Source organism: Aegilops tauschii, chromosome 3 (genome assembly GCF_002575655.3).
Source record: "Aegilops tauschii subsp. strangulata cultivar AL8/78 chromosome 3, Aet v6.0, whole genome shotgun sequence".
Taxonomy (NCBI): domain Eukaryota; kingdom Viridiplantae; phylum Streptophyta; class Magnoliopsida; order Poales; family Poaceae; genus Aegilops; species Aegilops tauschii.
The window spans coordinates 587,673,126-587,695,242 of record NC_053037.3 but is presented as its reverse complement, the minus strand read 5'-3'; the positions used below and the strand labels follow the sequence as shown (position 1 = coordinate 587,695,242).

General features: G+C 42.5%; 2 protein-coding genes across 4 annotated transcripts; both read left to right on the top strand.

The window, feature by feature from the left end:
* Nucleotides 1–313: 313 nt before the first annotated feature.
* Nucleotides 314–7,433, top strand: LOC109732366 (disease resistance protein RGA5). The gene is made up of 6 exons (XM_073511203.1): nucleotides 314–1,225; nucleotides 1,706–3,647; nucleotides 3,786–3,836; nucleotides 4,508–4,706; nucleotides 4,819–5,491; nucleotides 6,057–7,433. The coding sequence occupies exons 1-2, from the start codon at nucleotides 399–401 to the stop codon at nucleotides 3,630–3,632; spliced, it is 2,754 nt and encodes a 917-aa protein (XP_073367304.1). The 5' UTR covers nucleotides 314–398; the 3' UTR covers nucleotides 3,633–3,647; nucleotides 3,786–3,836; nucleotides 4,508–4,706; nucleotides 4,819–5,491; nucleotides 6,057–7,433.
* A 366-nt stretch (nucleotides 7,434–7,799) lies between these two features.
* Nucleotides 7,800–14,286, top strand: LOC109732368 (disease resistance protein RGA5). 3 transcript variants are annotated; one of them, XM_073511202.1, is made up of 5 exons: nucleotides 7,800–8,258; nucleotides 10,593–11,000; nucleotides 11,392–13,341; nucleotides 13,451–13,487; nucleotides 13,858–14,237. In XM_073511202.1, exons 1-3 carry the CDS (start codon nucleotides 7,840–7,842, stop codon nucleotides 13,325–13,327), a joined length of 2,763 nt encoding a protein of 920 aa, XP_073367303.1. In that variant the 5' UTR covers nucleotides 7,800–7,839; the 3' UTR covers nucleotides 13,328–13,341; nucleotides 13,451–13,487; nucleotides 13,858–14,237. The 3 variants fall into 3 exon arrangements, with proteins under 3 accessions (XP_073367303.1, XP_020147133.2, XP_073367302.1); XM_073511201.1 differs by lacking the exon at nucleotides 7,800–8,258 and adding an exon at nucleotides 10,029–10,219 and having other exon boundaries at nucleotides 10,306–11,000; nucleotides 13,858–14,286; XM_020291544.4 differs by lacking the exon at nucleotides 7,800–8,258 and having other exon boundaries at nucleotides 9,883–11,000; nucleotides 13,858–14,286.
* Nucleotides 14,287–22,117: the final 7,831 nt, after the last annotated feature.

The window sequence follows — 22,117 nt, the reverse complement described above, 5'->3', positions numbered from 1 at the left end:
TGCTATAAAAAGTATATTGTTGAATTTGTATTTGAAAGAGGCTTTCTATGACACAATTTTTGTGACATATAGTTTACATTTTATTAGTTAAATTCATGATCAAACTTTGGCACAAAATAAAAAGGGGCCTAATAAACTCGGATGGAGGGAGTACTACATGGGACCCAGACCTGTAGAGGCCCACAAGGTAGTGAGCCTGTGCACATGATCAGCCATGTCGATTTGCTATTCGCCTGATAAATTAAGAGCATGCACTACAAACATAGCTTCTCATTTTAGGACAGCAACACGAACATTGCCACAACACCTTTCTTTGTAATCACAGAGCTCGTCCACTTAGCTTCTTTCGACCCAAAACACGCCCGCAACAGTGTGTAGCAAGAGGGATCGAGCTTGCCATGGAGATTGCTGTGGGGGCTATCGGCCCTCTCCTCCCCAAGCTCGGTGCGCTCCTCGTTGGCGAGTTCACCCTGGAGAAACGCGTGAGAAAAGGCATTGAGTCTCTTGTGACAAAGCTCACGCTGATGCATGCCGCCCTCCATAAGGTGGCAAAAGTGCCGCCACAACAGCTTGACGAGGGGGTCAAGATTTGGGCAGGAAAACTGAAAGATTTGTCCTACAAAATGGAGGACATAGTTGATGCTTTCATGGTGCGTGTGGAGGATGGTGGTGAGCCTACCAACCCAAGGAATAGAGTCAAGAAGGTACTCAAGAAGACAATCAAATTATTCAAGAATGGTAAGACTCTTCATTGGATCTCTGATGCTCTAGAGGAAGCGGTTCATCAAGCTAAGCAGTTGGCCGAGCTACGCCAAAGGTATGACCAAGAGATGAGGGACACTAGCGTTGGTCCTAGTGTTGACCCTCGCATACTAGCCTTGTACACGGATGCGGCAGAGCTCGTTGGTATTGAAGAATCACGAGATGAGTTGATCACCAAGTTGATTGAAGGCGATGATTGGTTGAAGCACCCGTTGAAGACAATCTCTATTGTTGGATTTGGTGGATTAGGAAAGACAACTCTTGCCAAAGCAGTATATGACAAGATCAAAGTGCAATTTGATTGTGGTGCTTTTGCCTCGATTTCTCAGAATCCTGACATGAAGAAAGTTTTCAAGAATATTCTCTATGAACTTGACAAGAACAAGTATGCACAAATTCGTAATGAAGAATGGGAAGAAAAGCATCTGATCGATGAACTCATCGAATTCCTTAGTTGCAAGAGGTACATGTGTTTTCTTTCTTTTGCAGATTGATTGTCGTTTTTTCTAGTAAAATAAAAGACTAGCACACAAGCATCTTGATACCATATTGTAGATTTAATGTTTAATTTTTTTCATGTAAATTCATGTAGTTGCTACGATAACCCATCTTTCAATGATAAGGGAGTGCATGTATTAATCAACTAAGAAATTTGTATGCCTAAGTCAACGATCAATTGTAGTACAATTGCACGTTGCTAGCTACAGCTATAATTGCACACGAGTTTTTTGTGTGCTGAAAACTAGGTTTCATAATATGCTAGTTCATGAATTATAAATATGTTTTATTAATTTAATCTACTAATAAAATACTCATCCGTACCACAATATAAGACGTTTTTGTAGTTCAAATTAAACTGCCAAAATGTCTTATATTATGATACAGAGGTAGTATATCTTCATTGTATTGATTTTATAACCGATTCCAAAATGTATTCTTAAAGGTACATCATCGTAATTGATGATATATGGGATGAAAAAGTGTGGGAATTCATTAATTGCGCTTTCTCCAAGAAGAGTTTGGGAAGCCGACTAATCACGACCACCCGCATCGTTACTGTCTCTGAAGCATGCTGCTCATCTAGAGATGATGTTTACAGAATGAAACCTCTTTCTGACGATGTGTCAAGAACACTCTTCTGTAAAATAGTATTTTCTCAAGACAAAGGGTGTCCTCAAGAATTGGTGCAAGTATCCAAAGATATTTTGAAGAAATGTGGCGGCATACCATTAGCTATTATTACTATAGCAAGTCTCCTTGCTAATAATCACCAGATAAAGCCAAAGGAGCAATGGTATGCTTTGCTCAATTCCATTGGTCATGGACTTACAGAAGATCGCAGTTTGGAGCAGATGAAAAAGATATTATTATATAGTTATTATGATCTACCTTCGTATCTAAAACCTTGTTTGTTATATCTTAGCATCTTCCCAGAAGATTATAAGATTATGAAAATCAAGCTAATATGGAGATGGATTTCAGAAGGTTTTGTTTATAGCGAAAAACAAGAAACTGACTTATATGAGCTCGGTAAGAAGTACTTCAATGAGCTAGTAAATAGAAGTATGATACAGCCAATTGGTATTGATGATGGAGAAGATAAACAAGCGTGTCGTGTACATGACATGGTGCTTGATATCCTATGCTCACTGTCAACTGAAGAAAACTTTGTAACAATATTGGATGGCACCGGAAGAAAAATGCCTAATTTGGAAAGCAAGGTTCGCAGATTATCCATCCAAAATAGCCAGATAGACGTCGATATCACTAGGATGACACAGATGAGATCTCTTACTGTTTTCATCAATAATGTTGTCGGAAAAGTGTCAGATATATCAAGTTTTCAAGTTCTTCGTGTGTTGGATTTGGAAGGTTGTGATATCTCAGATATTGGATATGTGAGGAATCTTGTACATTTGAGGTACTTAGGGCTAAGATCTACTCATGTTGAGGACCTTCCTACTGAAATCAAGAAGCTACAATTTTTGCTTACCTTGGACTTAAGAGGTACTAAGATAAAAGTTTTGCCGTCAAGTGTTGTTCAGCTAAGACGTCTAATGTGCCTGTATGTTGATTTGCATATGAAGCTGCCGTCTGGGATAGATAACCTAGCTTCCCTAGAAGTACTAGGGACAGTGTTGCTGTATGACATGGACCTCAATGCTGTGAAAGAATTGGGCCATCTGACCAAGCTTCGGGTGCTCCAATTTCACTGTGATGATGATGAGAGCCTGGGAAAAGCTTTGAAGGAATCTCTTAGTAATCTGTACAAACTGGACAGTCTAGATATATTTGTCCGTGGTGGAGACATCAATATCCTGAGCGAAGACTGGGTCCCTCCTCTACAACTCCGTAGATTGGCTTTCCCAATGCCATTCAGTTGGTTCAAGACACTGCCGTCATGGATCAATCCTTCATCGCTTTCTCTCCTCACCTATCTGGATATAAAGGTGGCTGAAGTGCGATCGGAGGTCATACAACTTATTGGGATGCTTCCTGCTCTTTGTGTTCTTGAGATAATGGATGTTTCTAAGTTCTATGAAGAGCGAGTGGTGGAAATGTCCGCCCTTTCCTCTGTTGCGTTATTCCCGTGTGCGACAAAGTGTCACTTCTTTTGTATTGGTGCAGTGCCGTCTATGTTTCCACGAGGAGCTGCACTGAGGCTTAAGCACCTTGGCTTCACCTTCTCAGCTAAGTGGATCGCCCGTGAAAACATCGATTTGTGCATGCGCCACCTCCCTTCCTTGGAGCGAGTCGAGGTTAAAGTTATTAAGGAGGAAGCTAGTGATCGCGAGGTGTATGAAGCAAAAGCAGCGCTGAGGGCCGCAGCGGAGGACCACCCCAACCGTCCCGTCCTTGACTTGCATTGACATGCATAGGAATAGGTACGCACACTGGTGTTCATTGCTCTGTTTCTTTCTCAGTTTCACGTGGAGGCTAGCTCCTCGAGCTAACATCTGCTGTACGTGTATTCTTTGGTTTTCTGACCAAGTTTTTAATTCCTCTCCTCTTCTGTTGTTCAGTTTTAGGCAGCGGGAGTGCTAGGTCGATTCACCAAATCTTCCACTCAGCAGGTATTATGCTAGCAGCATTGAGCTATTCTTGATTGCAATATTTTATTTGGCTAGCTAGGTCGATCGATCTGGCCCCTAAAGCCTAAATATTGTAATATGAACTACTTATGCTACAGAGGTACAAGATTACATATATGAAGTACTCCCTCCGTAAAGAAATATAAGAGCGATTAGATCAGTAAGTAGTGATCTAAGCGCTCTTATATTTCTCGATCTAAGCGCTCTTATTTCTTTACGGAGGGAGTAATTCAGATTAGTGAGCAATCCACTAAGCAATATGCGCTTCTATTGGATGAAACATGTGGTCTTTATTTTCTGTTCGAAACATTTGACTGAACCATTTGTATGCCTGTGCTTCCATGATACACATCTGTATGTATTTGCTAGCAGTATATGCACGCGCCTATCTGAAGTTCCAACAAATCTGCAATGTGGATTTCTCCTTGGTTACTTAGGGTGCATAAATATATAGCATAAATTGTTACTTCTGCTTGCCACAAGATCACATATAAAGTGCTCCACATTACATTAGCAAGCAATCCACTAGTAGTACTAGTATAAATATGTGCCCTGTATGTGTGCCCTTTTCGTAGTTGAATGGAGTATGCTTTGTTCTTCTGTAACATTTAGCTGGGCCGCTCACATGTATGTCCTTCAATATGGCATTGCAGGCGGCATGAGCTAACAAATGTCGTCAACATGTAGTACTTGATTGCGCATGCCTCCGTTTCTTCTCCAGCCATGCTGTCAAGCACACTGCGTTTGCCATGCCATTTCTTCCGTCTTCGTTCTGCAACCGACTCTTCTATCTTTATACAGGGGAGCAAATCATATGGTGATGTTTTTTTTTTTTATCTTGCAACGAAATAAGTGACGCATACAAAGACGATGATCTCATAGACCGATTATCATAGCAGTGTTTTGTTATGTTGCCCCTCAGTTAATCCATGGTTACTCTTTTTTTTTGAGCGGTGCGTGAGAGTACACTTGTTATGATCAAAGCCACACGCATTTATTTTTCTCTCAGCTGTACTAGTGCTGTAGTCTGTAGATGTCGATGATGCTAGCCATTCGGTTTCGGCGGCCGCAGTTTCGACGGAAATCTAACTGAAGCTGCAAGGCTGAAGCCACGCCAAATTCAGTCAGACAAATTCAGTCAGACACATTCGGTTGTAAATTAGTGGCCAGGTCCTGGCGTTGTTGTGAGGTATTCCGATTTGTCACCACACGTTCCAGAAATCATCTGGTCAGGTCCTCTGCTGTCTGTAGCAACTTCTGCGTGGAAATGATCCTCCAGTGAAAGCGAAATCACGCACGATGAGACCAGGAGATCTATCAGACCTCAACTTAGTTGTTCATGTTTGTCTTAGCTGGATGACACATGGGGCCATACCGGGCAGAGGACCCACATGGCAGCAGCTCTGTGCCGGCACGTGATCTGTCGGATCCGTTAACAGGCCCTCTGCTCCCGGCGTCTATTTCTACAGCGTTTGGAGAAGGGGGAGTCTGTCAGTCAGAGACAGAGGTCGAGCCGTGGAGTAGATCTCGCGGCGCCGGACAGGTTCCTGCCGGCTCCGGCGACCTCCTCGTCGTTGAGTACGTGCAGCAGCCCGGGGAGGTGCCAAAGGCTGGATCTCGCAGAACAAGGACATGAGGTATATTTCGTTTCTTCCTGATCTGGATCCGATGAACTTTAACTCATGGGGGTGTGCATCTTCAGTTCAAATTTCTGGTCTTCTTCCGTTCTAGGTTGTTTAATCTAGTTTCCTCAAGTACCGGCCGGGCAGCCACTGTGCGCATCTTAATCCTTCAGTGCAAATCCTTGATTATCCATGTTAGATTTACTCGTAAGGTCTGCTTTAGTGAGGCCATTCGTTGCCAGATAATTAGCACATGATTCACTACTGACCTCTCTTTGTGAAGAAACAGATGCATCCTGATTTGTTTGCCAACTAAACGGTACAAAAAGTTCATAAGGTCAGCGTAGGATGGAAGTCAAAACTAAACTGTGTGTGGACTTGAAACAGATGCTAGTGAGGATATTGTTATTTAGCCATTGCCATCTTAAGTGCAAATCAGTTGCGATTCACTCTAGATTCTGCTTATTTTTCGCCTTGATAAATAGCTCATTATTCATTGTTATCTTCTCTTTATGAGTAAATAGTATACTCATGTTGACTTTCCTGCCAACTAATTGTTTCAAAATCTTCGCATGCATAGGTACTTGGGCATGGAATGGGAATCACAATTGTTCTGGTGGAAATGAAGAATGTCCTGTTATTTGGCTGCTACCATCGATGTTCTTTTAGATTGAACATTGCCATGATCGTTTCTCTACGCAACGAATATATTAGATCAAGCATCATGTCATGGACACCATAAGACTTTTCTGCATTGATAGTGATGTCTACGGGTTGGACTGTGCTTCTGTTTATCAGCTCACTGAAGTAACTCTCCTAGCTCAAATGGGTTAATTTCGTGTTTACATGATACACAAATCTTCAGCTATCCATCTTCATATGAATTGGTCTCGCTTAATTTTGTAATCTTCTGGATATATGCTTACGTATAATAAATGATGTGAAGATAGATCATAGGACAAAACCATAATCTTTAGTCTTAAGCAAGTTAGGGTAAACTAGAGAAGTAGAGATAGAACACAACAGAAGCCACACACACAAATGACATGGAAAGCAGCAAAGAAATAGTAAAAGAAGCTCTTGACTTGTAGATTATGTCAAAGTGATAATCTAGAGTCAAGCTTCTTTTACTATTAGTTTCGATCTACCTTGTCATCATCTATAGGATTAGTTATTATATCTAAGTATGTTTTCAGAAGATTAGAAGATTAAGCAAGGTCACTTGATAGGTAAACTGATAGCCGAATGTTTTGTTTATCATGGAAAACCAGAGATTAGCCTATTTAAGCTCGGTGATAGAGTTACTCAATGAGATCATAAATAGAAGCATGATTCAACCAATAGACATCAATTTGATGAAGGCATGAAAAATCTTATTGTGTTATGATATGATGATTGATCCAATATGTTTTTGCCAAGTGAAGAAAAACACTAACATTGCACTGAGTGAAAGCGATCTATACAAAGGCAAGATTTGAATATTATCCACCCGAAAGAGAATGTCAGATATGACCACCATCAGAAGAAGCAACAATGCCACAAGTGAGCTCTCTTGTATATCCACGTGCTATTGTCGATTCAGTGTCGCGTATGTTGAGCGTTTATGTTCTACATGTGTTAGATTTAGAATATTGTGGTGAGCACTTCCATTCTTGCCAATTGAGATGGTGAGGCTCAGGAACACTGCATTTGCCATGGTGTTTTGATTTGTCTTCTGCAGCAACATGAAACTCTCATTGTAATTGTACCCACTTATGCCTGAATACTGCTATTACTTCAGTTAGATTCAAGAAGCACCAAGTTTCTGCAGCGCTCCTGCATTTTGCTAATGATGAACTTCCTTCTCCATTTCTTTCTTTTGTAAGGAAGAGTTATGTACTAATGATGTATGACTGGCTGGTTAATTTTCTGTCAATTCAACAACCAGTTTGTATGCTGGCCAGTGCAATTTGGCCGTATGAACCATTAGTTATTATATATGTACTGATGTCTGGTTTGCCTGCTCTCCTGCATTCTTCATTACACTCCATTGTTTGTAATAACTTTATTTCAGACTCGCAACCTAAAATGTCGCAAGTTTGCATCTGGGCCTTGTGAGACTATCATTATCTACTAGTACCACAACCGCTGATGCATGGGACCCAGCTGTCTGTCAGGCCCGCAAGCCAGTCGGCCTACGCCATTATGGTCGTATCCAATCTTGGATCTCGTCATTAAATTAGAATTATGTACTCCCCAACTCTGGTTTCTATACCAGTCTAGTTTATTGTCTAGGACATGATAATTGGCCAGAGTGCCTCCGGAGCAACAACGTAGCACTTCCAGCTCTCTTACACACAAAACACCACGAGAGAGGTCGAGCCATGGAGATCGCCATGGGGGCCATTGGCCCTCTCCTCCCGAAGCACGGTGAGCTGCTCATGGGCAAGCTCACCATGGAGAAACAAGTAAGGAAAGGTATCGAGTCTCTCGTAACAGAGCTGAAATTGATGCATGCTGTCCTTAGCAAGGTGTCGAAAGTGCCCGCAGACCAGCTGGAAGAAGGGGTCAAGATCTGGGCAGGAAATGTCAAGGAGTTGTCCTACCAAATGGAGGACATCGTTGATGCCTTCATGGTGCGTGTGGGGGATGGTGGCGAGTCCACCAACCCGAAGAACAGAGTCAAGAAGATACTGAAGAAGGTCAAAAGATTATTCAAGAATGGCAAGGATCTCCATCGAATATCCGATGCCCTGGAAGAAGTGGTTCTTCAAGCTAAGCAGTTGGCCAAGCTACGTCAAAGGTACGAGCAAGAGATGCGGGACACTAGTGCTAATACTAGTGTTGACCCTCGCATGATGGCCTTGTACACAGATGTGACAGATCTCGTCGGCATTGAAGAAACACGAGACAAGTTGATCAACATGTTGACTGAAGACGATGATTGGTCGAAGCATCCGTTGAAGACGATATCTATTGTTGGATTTGGTGGGTTAGGCAAGACGACTCTTGCCAAAGCAGCATACGACAAGATCAAAGCGCACCATGAAGGCATCCATTAATTATTGCAAGTATCCAATGAAATTTTGAAGAAATGTGGCGGTATACCGTTAGCTATTATTACTATAGCAAGTCTTCTAGCTAATAAGGGTCATATAAAAGCAAAGGATGAATGGTATGCTTTGCTCAGTTCCATTGGTCATGGACTCACAGAAGATCAAAGTTTGGAGGAGATGAAAAAGATATTATTATTCAGCTATTATGATCTACCCTCATATCTGAAACCTTGTTTATTATATCTTAGCATCTTCCCAGAAGACCACAAGATTATGAGAGATAGACTGATATGGAGATGGATATCCGAAGGTCTTGTTTACAGTGATAAAGAAGAAACTAGCTTATATGAGCTCGGTAATAGCTACTTCAATGAGCTAGTAAATAGAAGTATGATCCAGCCAATAGGCATTAATGTTGAAGGAAATGTAGAAGGTTGCAGGCAGCACACGTACAAATGAGTTTGAATATTGCATGAGTGGAGTAATTAACTAGATTTGCTCACAGGTACAAATGGTCTCGATCAGGGAGCAAGCGAGGAATCTCTCCTCACATTTTTCTTGGGCACGACAGCACGCGAGTAAAGTGCGCGCATGGAGACAGGTGACGCCGTGTAATTTAACATGTCACTGCAGTCGAAGCCGCATCCAAGGAAACTTTTCTCCCATCTCAAGATCGCATCGACCGACCTTCAGCCTTATGACATGACACTTGGTACCGTGTCTACCACCTAGCTTAAACACACAAATGGGTGTTAGTTAGTGTTGAGCACATGGCTTAGGGAGCAGCAGGAATCTCTCTCATTTTTCTAAATCAACGCTAGCTTGGTGATTGGTGGGACGGTATATAGTTTTGAGCCATTAGGCTAGGGGAGTATATTTATTATTTCCCCCGTTACAACGCACGGACCTTTTTGCTAGTATGGTAAAGGTTATAGTAACTCACTTTGAGAAATGTGAGACAGATACCATTTCTGCCTCAGTAAACATTCCACGCCATTCCGGAACCAGTCTTACAATTCGGAAATAAGAAAACTCAATGGGCGTATGTACCTAGTCAATGTTACAATTTTCTTCGCATGTAGTATGTCTCCGTAACAAGGCATGCCTCTTTTGAGGTTTAATTTTAGTTTCTATGTGTGTGATCCATTTAACTCGAGCTGCAATTTAGCAGACAGTTGCCTCGAGCAGGAATCTCTTCTTTGCTTGATCATGATGTGAACGCTCTTGACATTGGTACGTACCATGCTCAGCTTTAAGACCTAATGCAGCTGTCCAACAGTGGCCAGTCTGGCTCGTACTACCAAGTGGTACCGTAGTATTGAAGCTGGGACCCCGCTGTATGCGGCAGCATAGTGCAGAAGCCCACAGGCTGCAGCTGCACATGACCATGCCGGTTATGTCTCGGTCTGGTTGGTGGCTAAATTGATGTCTTGTACTGCTCGCTACATTTATCTCTTCCTTACACCCAGCGAACCATCATTAATCTCAACCACCCAGCAAACCATCATTAATCTCAACCCAGCTACACACCTTCTCATCCTCTCCAGAACAACGAGCGAACACACCACGAGTAGAGTCCTTCATAGAGCAGCACGGAGGTACCAGCTTCTTCCTCCCCACACCACCGCAATCTCGCAAGTAGAGAAAGAGAGAGATCTAGCTATGGAGATTGCCATGGGGGCTATCGGCCCTCTCCTCCCGAAGCTTGGCGAGCTGCTCATCGGCGAGATCACCCTGGAGAAACAAGTGAGAAAGGGCATCGAATCTCTGGTAACAGAGCTGAAATTGATGCAGGCTGTCCTCAGCAAGGTGTCGAAGGTGCCGGCGGACCAGCTTGACGAGGGCGTCAAGATCTGGGCAGGAAATGTCAAGGAGTTGTCCTACCAAATGGAGGACATCGTTGATGCCTTCATGGTGCGTGTGGGGGATGGTGGTGAGTCCACCAACCCCAAGAACAGAGTCAAGAAGATACTCAAGAAGGTCAAAAAATTATTCAAAAATGGCAAGGATCTCCATCGGATCTCTGCTGCTTTGGAAGAAGTGGTTCTTCAAGCTAAGAAGTTGGCCGAGCTGCGTCAAAGGTACGAGCAAGAGATGCGGGACACTAGTGCTAATACTAGTGTTGACCCTCGCATGATGGCCTTGTACACAGATGTGACAGAGCTCGTCGGCATTGAAGAAACACGGGACAAGTTGATCAAAATGTTGACTGAAGGTGATGATTGGTCGAAGCATCCGTTGAAGACGATATCTATTGTTGGATTTGGTGGGTTAGGCAAGACGACTCTTGCCAAAGCAGCATACGACAAGATCAAAGCGCAATTTGATTGTGGTGCTTTTGTCTCGGTTTCACAAAACCCTGAAATGAAAAAGGTTTTGAAGGATATTCTCTATGGACTTGACAAGGTCAAGTACGAAAACATACATAATGCAGCGAGGGACAAAAAGTATCTCATAGACGTTATAATTGAATTCCTTAATGACAAGAGGTATGTACGTATGCTTTTTTCCTCTTATACACACCGTTACCATTTCATCTAGTAAAATAGTGACATCGTTTAATACTAGTGCATATGCATCTTGATAGCATATTGTTAATTTATACTTTTCATGTAAATTTCTATAGTTATTATATAAATCATATAATGTAATAATTAGTGAGTGCATATTTTTAAGGTAATTAAAAATATATATTCTAGGTCGACGATCTCAATTATGTGTGTGTGAGTGGCCGGGGGTGGGTGGGTAATACAATTCTCTAATTATGCAATTTGGTCGAGTTTGCTTAGAAGTAATTTATCCAAAGTAATATAATAATATATTATTTTGTTATCTTCATTGTATTGATTTGTTAACTAATTATTAAATGCATTCATAAAGGTACCTCATCGTAATCGATGATATATGGAATGAAAAAGCATGGGAGTTAATTAAGTGTGCTTTCTCCAAGAAGAGCCCCGGAAGCCGACTAATCACGACAACCCGCAATGTTAGTGTCTCTGAAGCATGTTGCTCTTCTGAGGGTGATATTTATAGGATGGAACCCCTTTCTGATGATGTATCAAGAACACTCTTCTGTAAAAGAGTATTTTCACAAGAAGAAGGCTGCCCTCAAGAATTATTGCAAGTATCCGAAGAAATTTTGAAGAAATGTGGCGGTATACCGTTAGCTATTATTACTATAGCAAGTCTTCTAGCTAATAAGGGTCAGATAAAAGCAAAGGATGAATGGTATGCTTTGCTCAGTTCCATTGGTCATGGACTCACAGAAGATCGTAGTTTGGAGCAGATGAAAAAGATATTATTATTCAGCTACTATGATCTACCTTCATATCTGAAACCTTGTCTATTATATCTTTGCATCTTCCCAGAAGATCAAGAGATTAGGAGAGATAGACTGATATGGAGATGGATATCAGAAGGACTTGTTTACAGTGAGAAACAAGAAACTAGCTTATATGAGCTTGGTAACAGCTACTTCAATGATCTAGTAAACAGAAGTATGATACAGCCCACAGACATTGATACTAATGGAAATGCAGAAGGTTGCCGTGTACATGACATGGTGCTTGACCTTATATGCTCATTATCAAGTGAAGAAAACTTTGTCACAATACTAGATGACACCAGAAGAAAAATACCTAACTCAGAGATCAAGGTTCGCAGATTGTCCATTCAAAATACCAAGATAGATGTGGATACCACTAGGATGGAACATATGAGATCTCTTACCATTTTCACAAGTGATGTTGTTGGGAAAGTGTTGGATATTTCAAGCTTTCAAGTTCTGCGCGTGTTGGATTTAGAAGGTTGTAAAAATGTCTCAGATGTTGGGTATGTGGGGAATCTGTTGCATTTGAGGTACTTGGGGCTAAAAGATACTCATGTTAAGGACCTTCCGATGGAAATAGGGAAGCTGCAGTTTTTGCTTACCTTGGACTTGAGAGGGACTAAGATAGAAGTACTGCCATCGAGTGTTGTTCAACTAAGACGTCTAATGTGCCTGTATGTTGATGATGATATGAAGCTGCCATCTGGGATAGGTAACCTGACTTCCCTAGAAGTGCTAGATGAACTGAGGTTATCTGGCGTGGACCTTGATTTTGTGAAAGAATTGGGCCGTCTGACCAAGCTCAGGGTGCTCCGGCTTGACTGTGATGATTTTGATGAGAGCCTGGGTAAAGCTTTGGAGGAATCCATTAGTAGTATATACAAACTGGACAGTCTAGATGTATATGTCGTTGCTGGACTCATCAATTGCCTGAGCGAAGATTGGGTGCCTCCTCCACAGCTTCGCAGATTGGCTTTCCCGTCAAATCTAAGTTGGTTCGAGACATTGCCGTCATGGATTAATCCTTCATCGCTTCCTCTCCTCTCCTATCTGGATATAACATTGTTTGAAGTGCGATCGGAGGTCATCCAACTTCTAGGGACTCTGCCTGCTCTTGTTTATCTTGAGATACGGGATTATTCTGTGTACAAAGAAGCGCATGAGGTGGAAGCGCCCGTCCTTTCCTCTGGTGCTGCGTTATTCCCATGTGCGACGGAGTGCCGCTTCATTGGTATTGGTGCCGTGCCGTCTATGTTTCCACAAGGAGCTGCGCCAAGGCTTAAACGCCTTTGGTTCGCCTTCCCAGCCAAGTGGATCTCCCGTGAAAACTTTAATTTGGGCATGCGGCACCTCCCTTCCCTCCAGCAAGTCACCGTTGAATTTATCAGGAAGGGAGCTAGCCATCAGGAGATGGAAGAAGCAAAGGCTGCGCTGAGGGCCGCAGCGGAGGACCACCCCAACCGTCCCGCCCTTAAATTCTGGTGAAACATGAAGAAAAGGTTCGCTCCCATCTCGTCCACGGCCGGGCTACGTATATTCGTTCCAGTTCCTTTGTTCTCTCTACAAGGTTCAGTATTCATCCTTCCTTCTTCACTTTTCCTTTTTCAGGTGGAGGAGGGCTTGATTAATCAGATCCTTTACGCAGGTACTACTTACTCCATCAATTAATTACTAGCGCCGAACTATTCTTTCATCATTTCTTTATCCTGCCTACATCAATCAGGTCCCTAAAGCCTGGCATTACTGCTGATTTAAAGAGTCAAGAATATTGCAATGTGAATTCCGCTGTGGTTACTTATGCCGCAAAAATACGTAGTAGCAGAAGTGTTGTTATTTATGCATGCTACAAAATTACACGTAACCTGATCAAAATTAGTAACAGACAACCCAACAGTAATACTGAATTGCTGATGCACGTGCCTTTTTCTCTGTACTTGGATGAACTCTGCTTTCTTCCTTTCCGAAACATTTAACTGAAGCATTTCAATGTGTGTTTCTTCCAAATGGCATTGCAGGTCGCACAGTAGGAGCTAGCAGTTGTCGTCTCGTCGACATGGATTCGATCGCGGGTGCCTCCAACAACTCCTCCTGTACTCTGCTGTTTGACCTGTCTCCCCTCTGCATCCAGATGAACCGCCTCATTCTGTCAGCTTATGTTTGGATTCTCTTCACGCTTCCGCCAACTCAAGAACCATTATGTTGAGGGCGCCCAGTGTGTTTCGCCCTCGATGAACCATTAATTATGATGTACTGCTTGGCTGCTTTGCTTGCTCTCATTTCGCATTGCACTGCTTTGTTTGGAGCAGCTCAATGTTTTGTTTCAGACTCGTAAACTATGATGCCCGGTTCAGTTTGCCGTATTGGTTTCATGATGAAATAAACATGCCTGTATTAAGTACATCTTTGTATTGGAGTAGAACTGGAATTTGAATATCTCTTGGATACTACGGTGTGCCTCTACTGTCATATACAGTACTACTCTGTAAGATTATTGTCCCTGAACTTATGCAATGATTTCTGGATGATATAAATAGTTCGGTATCCCTTAACTGACTACCTTAATTATACATGGAGCAAATAATTAGATTTTTCTTGCTCGCGATGATGCAAATCATACGATGTAATGCACATGAAGGCCCGCTTATTACCAACTCAATGACAGTATCTTGTTATGTTGCCCCCATCAGACTTGCTTTTGTTTGTGTGTGTGTGGTTACTCTTGTTGCGGTCGAGCTACAAGTGTTTGTTCGGTTGTTTCTGCTAGCATTTAGAGTTCATCTTCCTTCATTTTCCCCATTTCTGGTGGAGCGATTGAATCATCAAAATCCTGCATGAAGGTACTATTAATATTTTTTCCAGCATCTATGTCCTTTAACCCGTTTAATATGGCTAGCAAGTTTGGTGCGTCAGAAAGGGCTTAGGTTTCCGTCCATTTAGAGTGGCAAGCAAATTGCAACGTGAATATAATTTCGCCCTGGTTATTTATGTATTACGGTGCCTAGTTACATATACAACATGAATTGTTACCTCTGCCTGCCATGAGATTACACATATAACGTGCTTCAGATTAGCAAGCAGCCTGCTAGTTATATTGTTGCCCTTTTCTGCACTTGGATTGGATGAACTCTGTTTACTTCCAACTGAGATATTCACATGTATATATGTCCTTCCGCAGAGTCAACAAATTTCGCCGACATGGATTCGGTCGTGTGTGCCTCCAGGCTCCAACCCCCGTCCTGATTCCGATCCAACCAAGACAGTCAAGACTCAACAACATTGCGTCTGGGTTTGCCTTGCCGTCTGATCCATCTTCCTTAAGCAACGAGAGGAAGCTCTTATTCTGTCCACCCATGTCTGAATCTTCTTCTTGCTGCTGTCGATTCATTCAACAACATTTAAGTTTCTTCCTAAGATTAGATCAGGGGTTTGTTTGCATTGTACTGCTGGCTTGTTTATGTACTTGAATCACTGGCTGCTCTGCTTTCTTCCTAGCAACTACAGACCCAATTTAATTCGAGACTCACCAGCATTCAGTTGGTGAGATCTTCACCATCTGATTCTATCACTTGTTTTGTCTGTCTCCTTACATTTGTTACTCATGTCTTTCTCTTTGTTTAGAACTGAACTGGGACTTGCCTGAATCTTTGTATTAGCATCTTGGTTCTGCTTTTGTTTGACAAATGGCACGAGCTCTGTGTTTTTTTTTTCTTTTGTTTACAGACGCTCAGAAGCTCTGTTTTGCACTACACTAGTAGAAGAGTAGAGTGGACATGGTTGGAACTGCACTGTTCCATTACAAATCTGCTTCACCTGGACAATGTACTGTGCGAAGAACGCCCATTGATTCTGCCCGCAAGAATGAAATATCTCCGGTTGATATCAATACATGTGAACTGTGTACCAGGTTTGGTTGGATTACACAGATGTTGTTAGCCTTTTCCTTTGCTCGGTTGATAGTGCGTCCACAAGCTCCATAACCACATCGATAAACATCTGTGTACCAGGTTTGGTGCAACGAATTAGTTAGTACAACACACAACTAAACTGTAGAATAAGGAGAAGGGACTGACTACTAATCTCATTTTAATCATGTTCTTCTATAATATAAGCTTGTGTGCCGTAGTATATTATCCAAATTATAGTACAGTAATCACCTTTCTTGTTGAGGAATCAACATCGGCTGGTAATCGTAGCCGCATGCAGAGAATGCAAGGGATATCATTCTGCTGACAGTACCCTGACACACGAGCAAAGGTTTCTTGCTTCATGTATATTGTAATGCTGCCCTCTATGTATCCACTGGTCTTCCTCCCAGCCAGCACATCCATCAGTGTAGTCTTACCAGCAGCACTGACACCCATGAGAGCTATAATAAGCACACCTTACCTAAATGAACCACCGATACCCTTTTCAATAGTCCCAACCAGTTCTCTTTCACACCTTGTGCTTTGACTTCCTGTATTTTTATCAGAAAGACTATTATAATATATCAAAGGGGTTATTTTTAAGTCTGTTATATTACATACCATATTTCGATTGATGAATATAAAGCAAATACTTTGCCGAGTGTTGCTGTATTGCTACGCCCTGTCGGTGCCTCTTCTAGAATTTCACCAGTTAGATTAGCATGCTTTATCTTCGTCGTTTCATCAGATATTGTTTGCTTATTGCTGTCAAATGCTGGAGGGCCAAATCTATAGGATGAAAATTAGACCTCCAATTGTAATTCTAAGGACCCTTCCTGTTGGCATCCCACGTAGTACAAGTTATAGTAACTCACGTTTGAGAAATGTGAGACAGATACAATTTTTACCTCAGTAAACATTCCACGCCATTCCAGAACCAGTCTTGCAATTCGGAAATACGAAAACTCAATGGGCGTATGTACCTAGTGAATGTTACAGCTTTCTTCGCATGTAGTACGTCTCCGCAACAAGGCATGCTCTTTTGAGGTTTAATTTTAGTTTGTAGTATGTGATATGTGATCCGTCTCCGCAACAATTTTGCTTGATCATGATGTGAACGCTCTTGACATTGGTACGTACCATGCTCAGCTTTAAAACCCAACGCTCTTGACAGCGGCCAGTATTAAAGCTCTGGACCCCGCTGTATATATACAGCACAGCAGCATAGTGCAGAAGCCCACAGACTACCGCAATCTTACAAGTAGAGAGAGAGAGATATATATATCTAGCCATGGACATTGCCATGGGGACTTGTGTTCTTTTGTTTCTTTCCACTTTCACTAATAGAAAACAGGGCTTTGGTCACAGCTCAATGTGTACATTAGTTCCGGTTGCATTACGAACCGGGACTAATATGAGCATTAGTCCCGGTTCCAGCGGCTAGAGCGTCGGGAAGGCACTAGTCCCGGTTCAAATGAGCTCTTTAGTCCCGGTTTGAGATACGAACCGAGACTAAAGGGCACTAAAGGGCGCGATCCCTTTAGTCTCGGTTCGTATCTCAAACCGGGACTAAAGGGCCCATTTGAACCGGGACTAATGCCTTCCCAACGCCCTAGCCGCTCGAACCGGGACTAAAGATTAGACCTTTAGTCCCCTGCCCCCCCCCCCCCCCCCCCCCCGGTGTATCGCCATTTTAGTTTCGAAAAAAAATGATAAAAACTTCAAAAAATAAATCCTTTGAGATGTAGTTATATTACTACATCTACTAGTTAGGAAAATTAAAAAACTTAAATTTGGACATGTTTTGCAAAAAAGTGTTATGAAAAAGTAAAACTGCTATAACTTTTGCATATGATGTCGGAAAAAAACGTACAATATATCAAAATGTTCAGCACGAAAATCCGCATCCGATTTTAACCGCCGTAGGCCGTTTTGCAAATTTTTAGAATCCTCAAATTCTAAAAGGAAAAAAGTTATGCTCAAATTTCAGTTTTTTTTTTAATTTTGGTTAAATCTGGTCAAACTACTTATTCAAGAAGTATTAGTATTACTAAATAATTATTCAAGAATATTAGTGTTACTAAATAGTTATTTCAGTTTTTTGAATTTTGGTCAAATCTGGTCAAACTGTGGTGAAACTATGGTCAAACTACTTATTCAAGAAATATTATTGTTACTAAATGATTATTGTTTTTTAGAATGATAGTTTCAAACTCAAACAGTGAAACGTGTGACTTCATGCTCAAGCTAAACTCCTGAGGGTTAATAGGATTGACATCTTACTATTGTCAGGAAAACAACAAGTGCAGACTTGGAAACTAGGGGGAATAGAACTCGGAAGTTAAGGGTGCTCAGGCTGGAGTAGTGACAGGCACTAGTAGAAAACTGGGCTTTGGTCACAGGGCAATATCCACATTAGTCCCGGTTCAGTCACGAACCGGGACTAATGCGAGCATTGGTCCCGGTTCGTGCGGCCAGGGGCCTGCCGGGCCTCGTGGGGGCATTGGTCCCGGTTCGTCCGGCCCCTTTGGTCCCGGTTGGTGGGACAAACAGGGACCAATGGGCCACGCTCCTGGCCCACCACCCTTTAGTCCCGGTTCATACCACAAACCGGGACTAAAGGGCTGGTCCTAGTTGCGGCCAGTGTTTAGTCCCACATCGCCAACCGAAGGGCGCTCACACCAGTTTATAAGCCCGTCCCTCTCTGCCTTGTTGAGCTCCTCTCAAAGTGAAAATAGATGCCCTTATACAGGGAATTTGACCTAAATTCACAGTAAATTTCTTTGAATTTCATAGAAATTTATTATGAATTTAGGTTGAATTTTCTCTATAGGCGCATCTATGTTCATTTTTTATAGTAAATAAAAATAAATAAACCTTAATAAAATAAAATAAAATAAACTATAGTAACTAAAATAAATAAACCTTAATAAATTAAATAAAAATAGCAGCAGTAAAATAAATAAAAATAAAATAATTAAAGTAAAATACATAAGTAATTAGAAATAAAATAAATAAGTTTTTTGTTGTAAGTAGAAACAAAACAAAACAAATAAAGCAAAAGAGAAAACAAAAAACAGAGAAAAAATTATGCCACCTACTGGGCCACCACGGCCTGAATACGACTTGAAGCCCATCCGTGGGCCAGGATTCAGGCCCGCAGAAGGCCCAGTAGGCCCCACAGGCAAAGAGAACAGTTAGGCCCGAAAGCCTGCAGTTGAGAGGAGCTCGAGAGGGTGGGCGCAGCAGCGCTTATAAACCACTCTCGAGCCCTCTCAACTAGCGAGGTGGGACTAAACTTTTGACGCGGGGCAGCACAAGGCCTTTGGTCCCGGTTGGTGGCACCAACCGGGACTAAAGGGGGCATTGGTCCCGGTTCGTGGCACCAACCGGGACCAAAGTCCTTTAGTCCCGGTTGGTGCCACGAACCGGGACCAAAGAGTTCCCTATATATATCCCATCGCCACAGCAGAGCACTCCACAGTGCTCTGTTTTTTTTGGCCGGCGAGGGGAGGGCATTTGGGTGCTCTAGCTCACCTCCTATGCACATGAGGTGTTCGATGAAATGTCTGAGCCACACTAGTTAATCTTTCTCCTCTCGAAACTCGACCTCCGAGCTCCATTTCCCCCGAGATTTGTCTAGGTTTAGCGGTCCGTCACGTCCCGTCCCCGTCTTCACCGCCGTCGATCGCCCGCGCCGATCTCGTCGCCAGCACCACCGTGGTGAGCCTCTTGTTCTTATCTTCTTTCTAAATGGTAAAAAATTCTTACTTTAGATAGTTACTTGTCTAATTTTGTTACTTTTATTATTCCTTCTTATTACATAGTGCGATGGTTTTGGTATCTGCCCCCATCGGCCCTCGTCCTGTCTATGATTCGGATGTGGTATATATTATCTTTTTATAACTATTTGGTTCATTTATTGTTTATGACAATTATGCCGACCAACGTGTCATAGATTTTATTTATCTAGGAGGTGGTTGAACCGGAAATTCCAACCGACCCTATTGTCGAGAGGTTAAATTTAGTTGAAGAAGAAAACAATTACTTGAAGGAAAAAATAAAAAAAATTGAGGAGGAGAAGATGATATTGGAGTTGCATGTTGCGGATGTCGTCGATGATCACAAGATCAAGATGGATGCAATGAGCTTGAAGATTAGAAAGATTAGAAAATATGCCATTCATACCGAGGCTTGGTATCATTATGCCGTTGGATCAATTGTTACCTTGGTTGCGATTATGATCGCATTTGTTTTCGCATTGAAATGTTTTACATAGTTTCAATGTATGGTTTAATTAATTAGATGCTCTGGAGAGCTATATGTTGTTAGATGAGAACTATGTATGTACTTTGGTTTTAATTTGGTCACTTAATTATCTATTCATGATGTTCTGTAATGGTTTTTGACACACTTAATTATATATAATGCACGCAGATGAACCGGCAATGGATGTACGGTGACAGACACACCTCTGAGTACATTAAGGGCGTGCATGATTTTCTCGAAGTGGCTGAGGCAAACAAGCAGAATGGTTTTATGTGTTGTCCATGCCCTACATGTGGGAATACGAAGTCTTACTCTGACCGGAAAATCCTTCACACCCACCTGCTTTACAAGGGTTTCATGCCACACTATAATGTTTGGACGAGGCACGGAGAAATAGGGGTTATGATGGAAGACGGCGAAGAAGAAGAGGACGATGACAACTATGTGCCCCCTGAATACGGTGATGCTGCAACGGGGGAAGCTGCTGAAGATCAAGAGGAACCAGACGATGTGCCCAATGATGCTGCAAGGGGGAAGCTGCTGAAGATCAAGAGGAACCAGTGCCCGATGATGATGATCTCCGCCGGGTCATTGTCGATGCAAGGACGCAATGCGAAAGTCAAAAGGAGAAGCTGAAGTTCGATCGCATGTTAGAGGATCACAAAAAAGGGTTGTACCCCAATTGCGAAGATGGCAACACAAAGCTCGGTACTGTACTGGAATTGCTGCAGTGGAAGGCAGAGAATGTTGTGCCTGACAAAGGATTTGAGAAGCTATTGAAAATATTGAAGAAGAAGCTTCCAAAGGATAACGAATTGCCCGACAGTACATACGCAGCAAAGAAGGTCGTATGCCCTCTAGGATTGGAGGTGCAGAAGATACATGCATGCCCTATGTATTGAAGAAGTGACTCTATGTATGTATAACCTTCCTCCTTGGATGTGCATGAAGCGGAAGTTCATTATGATGCCAGTTCTCATCCAAGGCCCTAAGCAACCCGGCAACGACATTGATGTGTACCTAAGGCCATTAGTTGAAGAACTTTTACAGCTGTGGAATGGAAACGGTGTACGTACGTGGGATGAGCACAAACAGGAGGAATTTAACCTGCACGCGTTGCTGTTTGTAACCATCAATGATTGGCCTGCTCTCAGTAACATTTCAGGACAAACAAACAAGGGATACCACGCATGCACGCACTGTTTAGATGACACTGAAAGTATATACCTGGACAAATGCAGGAAGAATGTGTACCTGGACCATCGTCGATTTCTTCCGACCAACCATCAATGTCGAAAGAAAGGCAAGCATTTCAAAGGCGAGGCAGATCACCGGAAGAAGCCCGCCATGCGTACCAGTGATCACGTACTTGCTATGGTCAATGATTTACACGTAATCTTTGGAAAGGGTCCCGGCGGACTAGCTGTTCCGAATGACGCCGAGGGACACGCAACCATGTGGAAGAAGAAATCTATATTTTGGGACCTACCCTACTGGAAAGAGCTAGAGGTCCGCTCTTCAATCGACGTGATGCACGTGACGAAGAACCTTTGCGTGAACCTGCTAGGCTTTTTGGGCGTGTATGGGAAGACAAAAGATACACCTGAGGCACGGGAGGACCTGCAACGTTTGCACAAAAAAGACGGCATGCCTCCGAAGCAGTATGAAGGTCCTGCCAGCTATGCTCTTACGAAAGAAGAGAAAGAAATCTTCTTTGAATGCCTGCTCAGTATGAAGGTCCCGACTGGCTTCTCGTCGAATATAAAGGGAATAATAAATATGCCAGAGAAAAAGTTCCAGAACCTAAAGTCTCATGACTGCCACGTGATTATGACGCAACTGCTTCCGGTTGCATTGAGGGGGCTTCTACCGGAAAACGTCCGATTAGCCATTGTGAAGCTATGTGCATTCCTCAATGCAATCTCTCAGAAGGTGATCGATCCAGAAATCATACCAAGGCTAAGGAGTGATGTGGCGCAATGTCTTGTCAGTTTCGAGCTGGTGTTCCCACCATCCTTCTTCAATATCATGACGCACGTCCTAGTTCATCTAGTCGACGAGATTGTCATTCTGGGGCCCGTATTTCTACACAATATGTTCC